This window comes from Oryctolagus cuniculus, chromosome 1 (genome assembly GCF_051225735.1).
Source record: "Oryctolagus cuniculus isolate XC-2025 breed Fujian yellow rabbit chromosome 1, ASM5122573v1, whole genome shotgun sequence".
NCBI classification, from domain to species: domain Eukaryota; kingdom Metazoa; phylum Chordata; class Mammalia; order Lagomorpha; family Leporidae; genus Oryctolagus; species Oryctolagus cuniculus.
Window position 1 is genome coordinate 232,984,558 of NC_142867.1, and position 13,923 is coordinate 232,998,480.

At 67.6% G+C, this 13,923-nt stretch overlaps 2 protein-coding genes across 11 annotated transcripts in view; one reads left to right on the plus strand and one right to left on the minus strand.

The window, feature by feature from the left end:
• The window catches only part of USP20 (ubiquitin specific peptidase 20), a 36,114-nt gene extending 28,693 nt beyond the window's left edge, over window positions 1-7,421 (plus strand). For 3 of the 5 annotated variants that reach the window (XM_051829502.3, XM_051829504.3, XM_089321263.1), the window contains 10 exons: window positions 1,140-1,173; window positions 1,257-1,302; window positions 1,795-1,975; window positions 2,472-2,598; window positions 2,879-3,048; window positions 3,128-3,209; window positions 3,353-3,461; window positions 4,107-4,209; window positions 5,516-5,587; window positions 6,116-7,421. In XM_051829502.3, coding sequence (XP_051685462.1) covers window positions 1,140-1,173; window positions 1,257-1,302; window positions 1,795-1,975; window positions 2,472-2,598; window positions 2,879-3,048; window positions 3,128-3,209; window positions 3,353-3,461; window positions 4,107-4,209; window positions 5,516-5,587; window positions 6,116-6,276 — 1,085 coding nt within the window. In that variant the 3' untranslated portion in view covers window positions 6,277-7,421. The remainder of the gene's footprint in view (window positions 1-1,139; window positions 1,174-1,256; window positions 1,303-1,794; window positions 1,976-2,471; window positions 2,599-2,878; window positions 3,049-3,127; window positions 3,210-3,352; window positions 3,462-4,106; window positions 4,210-5,515; window positions 5,588-6,115) is intronic. The other 2 variants (XM_051829505.3, XM_051829506.3) reach the window with 2 other exon arrangements.
• A 1,817-nt stretch (window positions 7,422-9,238) lies between these two features.
• The window catches only part of FNBP1 (formin binding protein 1), a 121,888-nt gene continuing 117,203 nt past the window's right edge, over window positions 9,239-13,923 (minus strand). For 4 of the 6 annotated variants that reach the window (XM_070057982.2, XM_070058004.2, XM_070057991.2 and 1 more), the window contains one exon: window positions 9,239-11,459. In XM_070057982.2, coding sequence (XP_069914083.1) covers window positions 11,452-11,459 — 8 coding nt within the window. In that variant the 3' untranslated portion in view covers window positions 9,239-11,451. The remainder of the gene's footprint in view (window positions 11,460-13,923) is intronic. The other 2 variants (XM_070057987.2, XM_089321304.1) reach the window with 1 other exon arrangement.

A 13,923-nucleotide genomic window follows, 5' to 3' on the forward strand; every position in this document is an offset into this window, starting at 1 on the left:
CTTCCACCTTGTGACCCTTGGTGTTGACACATCTTGTTTTTTCACTGGTTTGGTAGGCAAAAGCGATACTGTGCTTTGATGTCCATTTCCTTGACGGTTGATGAGGTTGGCTGTCATTAGCGCATTGGCGACGTGTGTCCCGCCCGCCTGTTTCCTGGCTGATGATCACCTCGCTAACCTTCAGAAACGCTTGACCTCCCGCACACCATTTTCCTTTGGGGTTTCAGTTGCGGTAGAATACACATAACGTACAAGTGAACACTGCACCCGCCTTTAACCGTTTCACAAACCCAGCTGCTGGGCACCCCCGCGTCCCTCTCCATAACACGGTGTCTTGCAGAGCTGAAACCCTGTCCGCAGAGACAGCTGCCCATCCCGGCCCCCCCGGCTGGCCCCCTCCTGCCCTGTCTGACCGCGCTAGGGACCTCGTGGAAGTGAGGTTGCACAATGCTTGCCTTTTCTGTGGCCGGCTGACTGCACTGGGTACAGCGTCCCCCGGGCGCCTCCACGTTGCAGCAAGTGTCTCCGCCCCTTCTGCCCCCTGTATCCGTGCTGTGGCTGGACCACCCTTCTTGCTCGTCCACCGAAGGCTGCCCCTTGGGTTGCTTCATTTTTTTTTTAAGATTATTTATTTGAAAGGCAGAGTTACAGACAGAGAGAGAGGGAGGGAGGGAGGGAGGTCTTCCATCTGGTTCACTCCCCAAATGGCTGCAATGGCTGAGGTTGGGCCAGGCCAAAGCCAGAAGCCTGGAACTCCATCCGGGTCTCCCATGTGGGTGGTGGGGCCCAAGTGCTTGGGCCGTCCTCTCCTGTTCCCAGGTGCAGCGCAGGGAGCGGCTGGGACTTGAACCAGTGCTCTGATGGGGGATGCCGGCGTCTCAAGTGACAGCTTGACCCGCTGTGCCACAGGGCTGCCCCTGCCCACCCCAGCCCCTCACCCCTTGGTTTCACCTTGTTTTTGATGAAATCCATACTGGAGTCCAGGTGTTTCCAGGGTCAAGTGTATCCTAGGTCTGCTTTTCGTTTTCCTGGTCTGTCTGGGGTCTGGCCACGGCCTGCAGTGCTCAGGAGTTATCACACCCAGTGTTTACGCCACTCCCTGTCCTGCTCACCGTCGGCCTTTGGTCTTCCCACGCCAGGTGACAACATGTACAGCTGTGAGCGGTGTAAGAAGTAAGTGCGCCTGCCCCCTGACCTCCCGAGGTGACCCCTCCGTCTCCCACGGGACACCAACCCCCTCGCGCCCCTCCCCCTAGGCTGCGGAACGGAGTGAAGTACTGCAAAGTCCTCCGGCTGCCCGAGGTGAGTGGGAGGCTCCTTGTCCACGCCAGCGTGACATCGGGTGCCCTCGGCGCTGAGGGAGCCCCCGGAGCCCCCGCCTCAGTGAAAGCCCCCCCGGCGCTCAGTGGTCTCTGCGTGGGCTCCGCTTATTTGTCACGCGTTTCTGAGGCCCCTGAGCAGGCGTGGGGTCGTGAGGCCTCGAGAGAGTCAGCTGGGCCCCTGCGGACAGCCCAGTGGGGAGGAGGCCGAGGCCCGGACAGGTGTTAGCAAAGCCTTCCTGCGGATGTGCCGGGCAGGCAGGACCCCAGCACAGGAGGCGTGGCCACGCCCACGCGGGGCTGAGTGCTCAGTGGGGTTGGGGAAGCCTTGCAGGGAAGTCAGTGCCAGGCAGGCCAGTGAGAGCTTCCTGGAGGGCCCGGCCAGAGCCCCTGGATGGAACCGTGGGTGACCCCTGCGGGCGGGCCCCAGCCGCGGCCTGGCTCCCTTGGGCAGCCTTCCTGACCCCGCCCCCAGGTCCTGTGCATCCACCTGAAGCGCTTCCGGCACGAGGTGATGTACTCGTTCAAGATCAGCAGCCACGTCTCCTTCCCCCTCGAGGGCCTCGACCTGCGCCCCTTCCTGGCCAAGGAGTGCACCTCGCAGATCACCACCTACGACCTCCTGTCCGTCATCTGCCACCACGGCACGGCCGGCAGTGAGTCTGGTCGCTGGCCCGCGCAGCCTCTCCCCCGCCGTGCCCGTCCCCGGGGTCCTGTAGCCTGCTCCCCCCCCAGGCAGGCACCTCAGGGTCCTGCAGCCTGCTGTCCCCCCGAAGTGGGCACCCCCGGGGTCCTGTAGCCTGCTTCCCCCCACCAGGCAGGCACCCCCGGGGTCCTGTAGCCTCCTGTTTCCCCCCTCTCCGGGGTCTGTAGCCTGTTGTCCCCTCCCCCCAGGCGGGCACCCCCTGGGTCCTGTAGCCTGCTGTCCCCCCCACCCCGAGGCGAGCACTCCCCAGGCCCTGTAGCCTGCTGTCCCCCACCCCGGGCCCTGTACCTGCTGTCCCCCACCCCGGGCCCTGTAGCTGCTGTCCCCCACCCCGGGCCCTGTAGCCTGCTGTCCCCCACCCCGGGCCCTGTAGCTGCTGTCCCCCACCCCGGGCCCTGTAGCCTGCTGTCCCCCACCCCGGGCCCTGTAGCTGCTGTCCCCCCCAGGCGGGCACTACATCGCCTACTGCCAGAATGTCATCAACGGGCAGTGGTACGAGTTCGACGACCAGTACGTCACCGAGGTCCACGAGACGGTGGTGCAGAATGCCGAGGCCTACGTCCTCTTCTACAGGTGGGCGGGCTCGGGCGCTGGCCGGGCGCGGGAAGGGCTGGATGGAGCTAAGCCAGGAGAGTAGGATTCGGGCCCCGCCACGGGCCCCGCCCAGGATTCCTGGGATGAGAGTGCGGTGGTCCCGGTGGGACGGCGGTGAGGCCTGCGTGGCGTGCAGAGATGGCTGCGTGGATACGTGGGCTCCCGGTGCCCTGCACGCGCCCCCCTCAGCAGGGAGCCCGGGCTCAGCTGCTTCCTTGTCCCTCCCGGCCCCGCCCCGCCCCGCCCCGCCCCGCCCCAGGAAGAGCAGTGAGGAGGCTGTCCGGGAGCGGCAGCAGGTGGTGGCGCTGGCCGCCATGCGGGAGCCCAGCCTGCTGCGCTTCTACGTGTCCCGGGAGTGGCTGAACAAGTTCAACACCTTTGCGGAGCCAGGGCCCATCACCAACCACACCTTCCTCTGCTCCCACGGAGGTGAGGCGCCCTCTGTGGGAGGGCGTGGGCGGGGCGGGCGGGCTGAGCCCCCAGCCTGCCCTGCCTGACCCCTCTGCAGGCATCCCGCCCAACAAGTACCACTACATCGACGACCTGGTCGTCATCCTGCCCCAGAACGTCTGGGAGCACCTGTACAACAGGTGAGGAGCCTTCCAGGCCGGCCGGCCTCTGGGCAGCGGAGGGGGGTGGGAGAGGGGACACTGCCGGGACCCCACGCCCCCTCCCCCCGCCCCGGCCTCCCCGTCAGGGCTCGTCTCTCTCCCCGCCCCCGCCCCTTGTGCAGGTTTGGAGGTGGCCCCGCCGTGAACCACCTGTACGTGTGCTCCATCTGCCAGGTGGAGATCGAGGCGCTGGCCAAGCGCAGGAGGGTCGAGATCGACACCTTCATCAAGGTGCGGGCGGGCTGGGGGCAGAGCGGGATGCTGGGCCCCTGAGCAGCCCGGCCCTCCCTGGCCTCTGCCTCCTGAGTGTGACAGCCACAGCGGCCCCCAGACAGGGCCCGGGGTCCCCATAAGTGAACAAGCAAGCTGGGAGGCGGGACTCCGAGCTGGGTCCTGCGAGGGGGTGTGGGCGGGGCTGTGCTGCCCGTCTCCGAGCTGTGGGGGCCTGGTAAAAGGAGCAAGGGCTCTGCTCCGTGGCCATCACGAAGGGTGCGCTCAGAAGACCAGCGAGTGGCATGCCCAGACGCGGTCTATAAGAGGGAAGCAGTGCCCACCGCGGGGTCCTGCTTAGTGGAAAAGCAGTTGCAGGGAGAGGCTCGCAAGATGTCCCCAGTGGTCTCTGGTGCCAGGCAGACGAGGTGACTCGGGGCTGAGGGTGGGGGCTGAGCCTGCGCCCAGTGGTCTCTGGTGCCAGGCAGAGACGGGGTGACTCGGGGCTGAGGGTGGGGGCTGAGCCTGCGCCCAGTGGTCTCTGGTGGCAGGCAGAGACGGGGTGACTGGGGGCTGAGGGTGGGGGCTGAGCCTGCGCCCAGTGGTCTCTGGTGCCAGGCAGAGACGGGGTGACTGGGGGTTGAGCCTGCGCTCCCGCCCACCCAGCTCAACAAGGCGTTCCAGGCCGAGGAGGCGCCCGGCGGCATCTACTGCATCAGCATGCAGTGGTTCCGGGAGTGGGAGGCCTTCGTCAAGGGCAAGGACAGCGGTGAGTGCAGCCGAGCTGGGCGGGGCCTGTGCTGTCCCTGCAGGGGAGGCTGGGCGGGGCCTGTGCTGTCCCTGCAGCTGAGCTGGGCGGGGCCTGTGCTGTCCCTGCAGGGGAGGCTGGGCGGGGTCTGTGCTGTCTCTGCAGGGGAGGCTGGGCGGGGTCTGTGCTGTCCCTGCAGCTGAGCTGGGTGGGGCCTGCACTGTCCCTGCAGGGGAGGCTGGGCGGGGCCTGCGCTGTCCCTGCAGGGGAGGCTGGGCGGGGCCTGCGCTGTCCCTGCAGGGGAGGCTGGGTGGGGCCTGTGCTGTCCCTGCAGGGGAGGCTGGGTGGGGCCTGTGCTGTCCCTGCAGGGGAGGCTGGGCGGGGTCTGTGCTGTCCCTGCAGGGGAGGCTGGGCGGGGTCTGTGCTGTCCCTGCAGGGGAGGCTGGGCGGGGCCTGCGCTGTCCCTGCAGCTGAGCTGGGCGGGGTCTGTGCTGTCCCTGCAGGGGAGGCTGGGCGGGGTCTGTGCTGTCCCTGCAGGGGAGGCTGGGCGCCCTCCCCCCGCCCCCGTCCCCTGCGGCCACCCTCCTGTGCCCACTCCGCAGCAGCCCGGGCCGTAGATCTGAGCTGCTAGAACCACAGAGAGGGGGAGGGCGGGGCTTGGGCGCCGGCTCTGACCCCTGGGAGCCGCAGAGGCGGGAACATCCCCGGAGGTCCCAGTAGGAGCAGCAGGGCCGAGCTCCGGCCTGGACGTGGTCGTCCTCGCCAGAGCGTGGCCTGGCAGGCTCGGCAGAGCCAGTGGGTCCCATGCTCAGGGCGCTTGTCCTCAGGAAGGGGCGGGCCCCCACTGCCGCCTGGGCCCGCTGGTCGGAGTGGGCAGCTTTGCCGGCTCCGCCGGGTGGGCGGGTGTGCCGTGGTTGGGAGCCGACGGCCAGAGTCCCGAGCCCGGCCCAGGTGTAGGTGCTGGCCTTGGCCTTCTCCAGCCGCGACCCGAGCCGGACACTTGCCGAGCCCACAGTCTGTCTCTGCACACAGCCCTCGTCTCCCGTGGCTGCTGGGGTTAAATGAGACCGAGGCGCTTGGGGAGGGGCCTGGGCTGGGGCCGCTGCCTGCCCGGGGAGGGCACTGCCTGCCCGGCCGGCTCCGCCCCCCATGCTGGAGTCCCAAACCTGCCGTGGTTCTAGCTGGCTCTGAGGGCGCCCCCGCTGAGTGCGGTGCGGAGCCTCCCTGGAGGGGCTCCCTGGAGGGGCTCCCTGGAGGGGCTCCGCCGCCTGGTGGGGGGGGCGGGGGGCGGGGCCTGGAGGCGCTGAGCCTGAGCCGTCTCTTCCAGAGCCCCCCGGGCCCATCGACAACAGCAGGATCGCGCAGACCAAAGGAGGCGGCCACGTGCAGCTGAAGCAGGGTACGCCCACGGCCGGCGCTGTGTTCTACCCCACCCCACCCCACCCATGCCCCCCGCTGCCCTGCCCCTCCTACCCCACCCTACCCATGGCCCCCCACTGCCCTGCCCCTCCTACCCCACCCCACCCTGCCCCCAGCCCCCTGCTGCCCTGCCCCATCCCCCTACCCCACAGCTCCGCTGCCCAGACCCGTCCTAACCCACCCCACTCCGCCCACGGCCCCCCGGTGCCTGGCCTTGTTCTCCTACCCCTCCACGCCCCCCCACCCCGTCTGGGAGCAGGGTCCCAAGCAGGTCCTCTGGGCCTCAGCTCTCTCCCCCACCTACCTCCTGCGCCCTCTGCCGGCCCGGCCTGGCCTGTGTGCCAGCCCCGCCCGCGGGCAGCAAGGGGCCGCAGCTGCAGACGGTGCTTGGGCTTCTCTGGCCGGGCCTGTGGCCTCCATGTGACCGTGCTGCACTTGAGCCCGTGCTGGGCCTCCCGCCCTCCTGAGCCCCCGGCCCCCGCCCAGGCCTGCCTCTCCCGCCCTGCAGGGGCTGACTATGGGCAGATCTCGGAGGAGACCTGGACCTACCTCAACAGCCTGTACGGAGGTGGCCCCGAGGTCGCCATCCGGCAGAGCGCGGCGCAGCCCCAGGACCCGGACGGCCTACACGGGGAGCAGAAGATCGAGGCCGAGACGCGCGCTGTGTGACGCGGCGGGCCGCCCCTAGGTCACCCTGCCGGGCCCCTCCCTCTCCCGACACCCTCTCGTGTCCCCGAGCTCGCCTCCCACCAGGCTGCTCGGCAGGATCCGCGTGCGGCCCCGGCTGAGCGCCCGGTGTTCCCGCAGGCCGCGTCTGCCCGCGTGCCGGGAGGGCGCCGCGGCCAGGGCTCTGCTTCACCGTGCGAGGCCAGGAAATAGACTCCCTGCAGGCTTGTTTAAGCGACCAGGACTCTGTGACCTTCATTTGACACCAGTCCCAGGCAGCCTTGTGTCCCCCGACCTGCCTCTCGCTAGATCGGGCCCAGCCTTTGTCCCTGGCACCTGACGCCGCCCCCGAGTCAGAGCCTGGGGCCGGGATGGAGCCTGCAGACGTCTTCCGCTGTGCACGGGGCGACGCGGGGAGCCGAGGCGCCGGAAGCCGCAGGTGGGCAGGGCTCCCTGTGCCTGCCCCTGCGGCCTCGCTCACCCCTGCATCTCGGTGTCTCCAGGAAGACCCCAGAGGCCGGCTGCTCCCAGGGTCTCTGTCCTGCAGACAGAGCTTGGACGTGAAGGGGGCGTGGGTTGGACCTCCCACGGTGGGGACGCCCTCCCCGGTCCTGCTGAGCCTGCCCTGCGACTTGCCCCGCTCCTGGGAGAGCCGGCCCGGCCCCGCCCCCAGGGCACCAATGACAAGCAGAAATACCTCAACGTGTCGTCACCTGCTGCCCTCGCGCGCTCGGCCAAGCCTGCCGGGAGCCGTGTCCTGGGGGAGCCGTGTCCTGGGGGAGCCGTGTCCTGGGGGAGCCGGCGAGGATGGGTCCTGAGACCAAGCCCCTCAGCCCGCTGTGGCCTGTCCTGGGGGAGCCGGCGAGGACGGGTCAGGAGGAGGGGTCCTGAGACCAAGCCCCCCAGCCCGCCGTGGCCTTCTCCGTGGAAGCGCCCCCAGGCAGTTGGAGAAGCCCTGAGCCCCCAGTGGGGCGGGGGTGGGGGGGGCGTCCTTCCCAGGGCCTGTTCCTTCCCCGGCCAGCAGGTGGCGTTGCTCGAAGGGCCCCGCCAGCGTTTCCCGTGTTGGAGCGCTGGGAGCCTGGGGTCGCCCCGCGGCCAGTCTGCGCCCAGGCTGTACAATAAACACAGATGCGTTCCCACGGCCCGCACCGCCGTCTGCGCTCACTGCCGCAGCGTCCGTCACGGGGGAGGCCCGCACAGGCCGAGGCTGGGCGAGGGAGGGGCCCCAGCATGGTTGTCTGAGATGGGGGGGGGGGCTCCAGCAGCGCCTCTGGAGGGCAGGGTGCCGCCTGTGGTCCTGCGTCCAGGGCCCACATCAGAGGCCCGGGGTTCGAGCCCTGGCTCCAGCTCCAGACCCCAGCCTCTGGGGGCAGCCAGGGGGCTCCTGCTCCCCCAGGGGAGACTGGATTCAGTTTCTGGTGCTGGGCTTCGGCCCGGCCCGGCCCGGGCAGGGGGGGTGAATGAGTAGACTGGCACACTCCTCTTTCTCTGGCTTCTCCAAAAAAATTCACAAGATGCCTGTGCAGGATGCGGCCGCCCCAGCGCAGCTTCCTGCGTCTGTTCTAACCCAGCGCGAGCGATCGACGCAATCGACCCTGGAGCGCGGTGCTGCCTGGCGCCGAGGCCTCGCGGGCTCTTCCCTTCTTCGCGGTCGGGAGGGGGCTGGGCGCACCGGAAATGGCACCGCTGGGGGCCTGAGAGAGGGCAGTAGAGGTCTGGGCCAGGTGACGCCGGGAACCCGAGGGAGCTGCTGGGCTGGGGCCAGCCCCTGCCCGGGGGCGGCCTTGACACGCGAATTCCCCACCCAGGGCACCCGCGCTGCCGTGGGGAGGGCTGTCGGTCACCAGCCTCCTCCTGCGAGACCCGGCCTGCCCGTGGATGTCACAATTTCAGATCTCTGGCTTTAGCAGAGCAGGAGGGGGCGCGCCGCACCCCTGCCCCTGCCCGCTCGCGTCCACGCCCGGGCACCTGTCGGGGACGCTCTGGCTCCCCCCCTGCACTGCCTCCCGCGTCCGCCAGGGGTCGCCACCGCCTCCGCGGAGCGGCCGCCGGGCTCGGGCGCGGCCGTCCGCGCTGACCCCCACTCGGAGTCAGGGATGTGCTTCCGTTCCGAAGCCCGGGCGCCAGGTTTTCCCCAGTGCCCAGAGAGGAGCGGTCCCGACCCAGGGGCCGGCGTCCGCGACCGACCTAGGAGCTCCCCCGCAGGCTGGGAGAGGCTTGCTAAGAGCCTGCGGCGGGAACAGTTCGGCCGCGCCTGCCTGCACGGGAAGCCTCGCCCCCTTGGGCCATCCGCCCAGCGCCGGGGGCCACAGCCCCGGCCGGGAGCCTGGCCTTGGAGACGGGGACAAGTGCTGGTGCAGGGACGCCCCCGGCCCCGGCCAGCGTGGTGACCGGCACTCGGCTCCCGCAGGGCTGGCCCGCCCCTGCCTGGTGTAGCTGCTAGCGGCTCTGAAAACCCCTAGGGAACAGAAGTGTGGGCTCAAGCCCGCGCAGGGGGCCCGAGACCCCGGCCAAGCCGCCACCACGGAACCCGAGCGGGTCACCAGGGAGGGGCCACCAGCTGAGCGGGCACCGCACGGTGGGACGCAGCGGGCCGCCGCTCGCCCCTGCCACCCACGGGGAGACCTGAACCGAGTCCCCGGCCCCGGCTGCCGCAGCCACTGGGCAATGAATGAGCCCACGGGCGGGGGAGTCCTCCTCCGCGTCTCCTACTCTCTCTCCGCTCCTCCTCTGCCTTTCAAATAAAACTGAAGACCAGCGTTAGAAAGCCTCTGGAACCCTGGGGCTGAACCAGAGAGGATCTCACCTCACAGGAGGGGGTGGCACCTGGAGCCAGGGGGTCTCCAGCCCCCGCCCCAAGCAGATGACGTCAGGGGCCTTGTGTTTACCCAGCCCGTCAGCAGTGGTGCAGACCGGAACCAGCCCCCAGCCCAGGTCATGTCCATGCAACACAGCAGTCCCGGGATCCTAGGACAGACGTTATCTTTTATTGAACACGTGGATTAACACACAGTCGGCAGCGGCCCCCTGGGAAGCACTGTACTGGTTTCCTCCGCCTCCAACGACAGTGGGAGTGGGCCAGTGGGGCCGCCCCCGACACACACAGGCGTCCGAAGGTGCTCAACACAGGTTAACATGGAATTCTGGGTCTTTTTTTAGACAGTTTTTAGATGACCTAAGCATAGGAGGCAAGCCAGACGGAACTTTCTGGAAAAATACTTAGTAGGAACATAACCTCTATGTTGTGTAAACTTCATCGTCCCAGATGTTCCCCAAAGCGTCGGGGGCTCTGCGCCACGCGAGTCCCAGCAGCCACGGGCTCCTGTCCAGGGTGAGCCCAGCTGAGAACCACTGGAGGATCCCATCACAGCTTCCCATGCCTTGGAAAAAAAATTTTTTTTTTCTCATCCTGCAAAGGAAAAACCGGGCACAAGTCCTCCCCTTCGTCTTGTGTTCAGCTCAGTCCCAGGGCAGGTTCCTTTCAAGGTCGTCATTCTCACAGCGCTGGGGACGACGGGCGGACAGACAGGCGGCAGGTACACGGAGGAGGGAGGTGGTCACGGGGAGCCCCACGCGCCTGGGCTGCGTGAGCCGCTCCTGGGCAGAGTTCACAGTAGGATTCCCGGAGCGAGCGCTGCATCTCCACCGTCCTACGCCCAGCCCAGGGGCTCGGCCCCCTCCCCCCCAGCCACGAGCCAGCGCCAGAGACCCGCTCGCTTTTTTGGAGGGTGGGGTCCAGATGACCCGAAGCGAATGAACCAAAGGCGGCCTGGGGCCAGGAGAGGGCACAGGCTACGCTGCACCGGTCTGACCGACGGGCAGGACGAGCGGCGGCGGCGGCCGAGGGCTGTGTCGGTCCCGGCCCTCGAGATGAGGTGCACGCACGCCGTGCAGTGCCGAAGCTTCCAGGACCCACTCAGCATCCCTGGTGTGTGTGGGGGGGGGGGGGGGGGCGGAGCCCTTCGTGGCGCTGCCGGCAGCAGCGTGGTCGCCGTGCACCTGCTGCTCCGCAGGGACAGCAGCCGGGCCTTGGCCGTCACCCTCAGACCTGCCGGTGTGGGTTTGGCCTCGCGAGTGACTGCTGCACGTGACACAGCGAGGCCGCCACGGCAGGGCCCCGGAAGAAGCCCTGAGGTCTCTCCGCAGTTTCAGCGCCCGCAGGCTCACTGCTGAAACCCAAAGCCACTTCCTCCTGTCTCCCCGGGCGCTGTGGGCGCTGCTCCTGCCCCGTCAGCTCCGCGAAGTCTTAGACTCAGGGCGCGGGAGGCAGCCATGGTCGCCACGGTTACAAGGACAAACAGAAGAATGAAGATGCCGGCCCCACCCTCGGCTTCCAGTGCGGGGTGTGTGTGTGTGGGGGGGCTCCTCTGGCCAGTTCTGCCCCCAGCAGGGGAGAAGCCCCCTGCAGCAGGGCCAGGGACCCCGCCAAAGACCCACAGGGGAAGGGAAGCGGCCCCCCTAATTCTACAGGGCCCGGGGTGGGGTGGGGGTGGGATGCAGGAGTGGTGGCCACGGGGTCACACGGAGGTGCCCTTGCCGAAGCCCCAGGATGCTGGCACTGGGGCTCGCTGGAGGAGGAACCTCACTTTGCAACGGGGAGACCATGCCTGGTGGGGGCGAGCAGGCCGGATGCTCCTGGGAGAGGCAGACCAGCCAGGAAGCAGGTCGCCGGGAGCTGGACCGCGATGTCCAGTGCGGCCGCTCCCGGGCCTCTGAACCAGGGCTTCACGCCCAGCGCCCACGCAGGTGCTCCGGGCCGGAACAGGGCCAGAGGGCCAGCACCAAGCGCCCAGCGGGAGCCCAGGCCCAGAGGAGGGCGGGATACTCACCAGGCGTGGGGGAGGGTAAGTTTGCTAACGTAAACAGCCGGCCTGGGCTACTCCGCCCCCGTGTGCGTCCAGCCCCCCTCGTCCCCAGGAGACCAGCGGCGGGGTTCCCACAAAAGGCACAGTGTGAAATGCAAGGGGTGGGGGTGGGCCGGGGCAAGCCCAGGGTGGACTGGGGCCCCCCAGAGGGACACAGCCGAGGCCCCAGGGGCGGCGCTGTGGAGAGAGGAGGAGGGGGCGGCAGGCGGCTGTGGGTGGAGACTGGCGCGGGCGCTGGGGCCTGGGGGGACGGAGAGACCCCGCCGTCCCTCCGAGAAGGCTCACCCGAGGCTGTGACTCGCGGGCACCACGTTTAGGGATCTACAACACAGAAAGAAAGAGAAAGAAAAACCCCAGGTTAGAGGACAGTGCAGGTGGGAGGCGGGATGGGCAACTTTCACCATAGTGTCTCCGTCCCCAGCTGCGCGCTGGGAGGAAGCCACAGCGCTGGCGCAGGGGGCCAGCCCCGCCCTGCAGAGCCCGCGCCCCGCGCCCCTTTGGTTTCCAGAGAAAGACCAGGGTGGGCACCAGTGAAAGTTCTCCATCGCGCAGGGCGGGAAGCGCTGAGCAGGCTCTGCAAGGCCAAGGGCACAGAGCAGGAAGGAGGCAGTGGGGGACAGGTGCGGGGAGGCAGGGACCTGCTGGCCACCGGCCACCGGGGGGGGGGGGGGTTAAGCTCCCTGGGAAGGGGAAGAAGCACGTGAAATACACGACACTGAGGAAATACAACGTTTATTGTTAAGGAGGCGCGAGGGCACACGTACAAGACGCAAGACGCGAGACGGGGCGCTGTCTTGGAGGAGAGGCTCAGCCGAGTCACAGAGAACTTACTCAGAACAGCGCCAGCCGTGCGCTCCGGCGTGGAGCCGTGGCAGGGGACCCGCCAGCGCGGAGACCGGGGGCCAGCAGCCGGCAGTCACCCAGGAGACAAACGGAAGAGTGAGCCGTCCGCGCGACCCACGCCAGGGATCCCCTTCAGTCTCTCGGTGGTACGGGTGGGGGTGGGGGTGGGTGCAGCTGAACCGAAGGCCATTTAAGAAACACAAGCCACGCCACACCAGGCCACGTCTGGCTGACCAGCGGGAAGTGACTCTAAATATTTTGGCAATCGTTAACTAAGCACACTGTAGACACACACACAATGCGCACACAACACACGCACGTACACACACATGCACCAAGCGAGAACAGCAGCCCCTCCTGGGCAGGGGGCGGGGCTCGGGCCAGGCCCCCACCCTGTCCCCTTGGCCACCGGCCAGCGCACCTCTCAATCCACAGAGCGGTTTCTGTAAACAGCCGCGGTTTTGTTTCTTTTATTTAACAGAAAACTGTTGGAGGAAAAAAAGCGTGCTTCCGGTGGAGACGGAGGTTTCGTGGGGCCGTTTCCATGGCTGCGCGTGGCTTGGCACCCACTGGAGCTACCAGATCCCTGTCCCGGGCGGCTGTCGCGGGTCCCGAGGCTGCGACCCAGCGACCAACACTGTGACAAAGCCCCCAGCCCCAGCCCCGCACCTCAGCTCTCCAGAAACGCAATGTGCACAGCGCTTGTGAGAAACACCACGCCAACCCTGGATTCCAGACCCCACGCCTTCCAGAGCAGGCCTGGCGGGGCGGCTGTGCCGGCCCACTGCGGGCTGTTTCACTTGTTCGCTTGCACCTAGAGCTGGTCCCCTCCCTGGGGGGGTGGCCGCTGCCCTCCTCACGGAGGGGACCTGGATGAAGCTCCCCAAGGGGCTCGGTCAGCAGGAGTGGCTCTGGCCGCGCTGTGGTGGCACAGGCGCAACCGAGAATCGCGAAGTGACCCCGCCCTTCAAAAGTCCAGCTGTTGTCCTCCACCTGCGGGAGCTGTGGCCCTGCGACCCTGGGGGGAGCACACAGGAACCTACGGTGTGTGTGGCTTCCCGAGAGCTGCCGTTATTTCCAAATAAAGTGTTTAAAAAGAGAAGAAAAGAAGAAGCGGCCGGCAGTAGCAGGAGGCGACTCTGTTCCGCGCCTGCGGCTCTCGTGGAACCCTCCCAGACTCCTGGGCAGCCTCAGAACCCAGACTCGGGCGCCAGGCGCCTCCCCGGCTGCATGTGCAGCTGTCGCTTTGACAGGACTTTGGGGGCCGGCGCTGTGGTGCAGTGGGTGGAGCTGCCTGCCACCTGCAGTGCCCACATCCCCTATGGGTGCTGGTTCGAATCCCAGCTGCTCCACTTCCAATCCAGCTCTCTGTTATGGCCTGGGAAAGCAGTAGAAGATGGACCAAGTCCTTGCCCTCTGCACCTGCATGGGAGACCCGGAAGAAGCTCCTGGCTCCTGGCTCTGGATCGGCGCAGCTCCGGCTGTTTGTGGCCATTTGGGGAGTGAACCAGCAGATGGAAGACCTACCTACCTACCTACCTACCTCTCTCTCTCTCTCTCTCCCCCCCTCCCTCTTTCCCTGCCTCTCTGTAATTCTTTCAAATAAATCTTAAAAAAAAAAAAAAAAAAAAAAGGACTTTGAACTTGGGGCAGAGCCCGCAGGCGGAGGCCGGGAGCCTCTTTCCTACTTGCGGGCAGAGAGAACGTGAGCTAACAGCTTCCAGAGCCAGATGAGAGCCGACGCTTCGCGCAAGCCTTCTGGGCCCCGCGGCTGCCTCTGCCACCCGAGGCTGGATCCTCGCCTGGGCGTGGCGGCGTGGCAGCTCCACCGCCTGCCCTCCACCCTCCTGCCCACACCGGTGCTGCGTGGCCCAGACCCCTCGGGAGCCGGTGAGACTCTGTCAACTTGGTTCTGGCTCCGGTTCATCTTACGAAGGAGCCA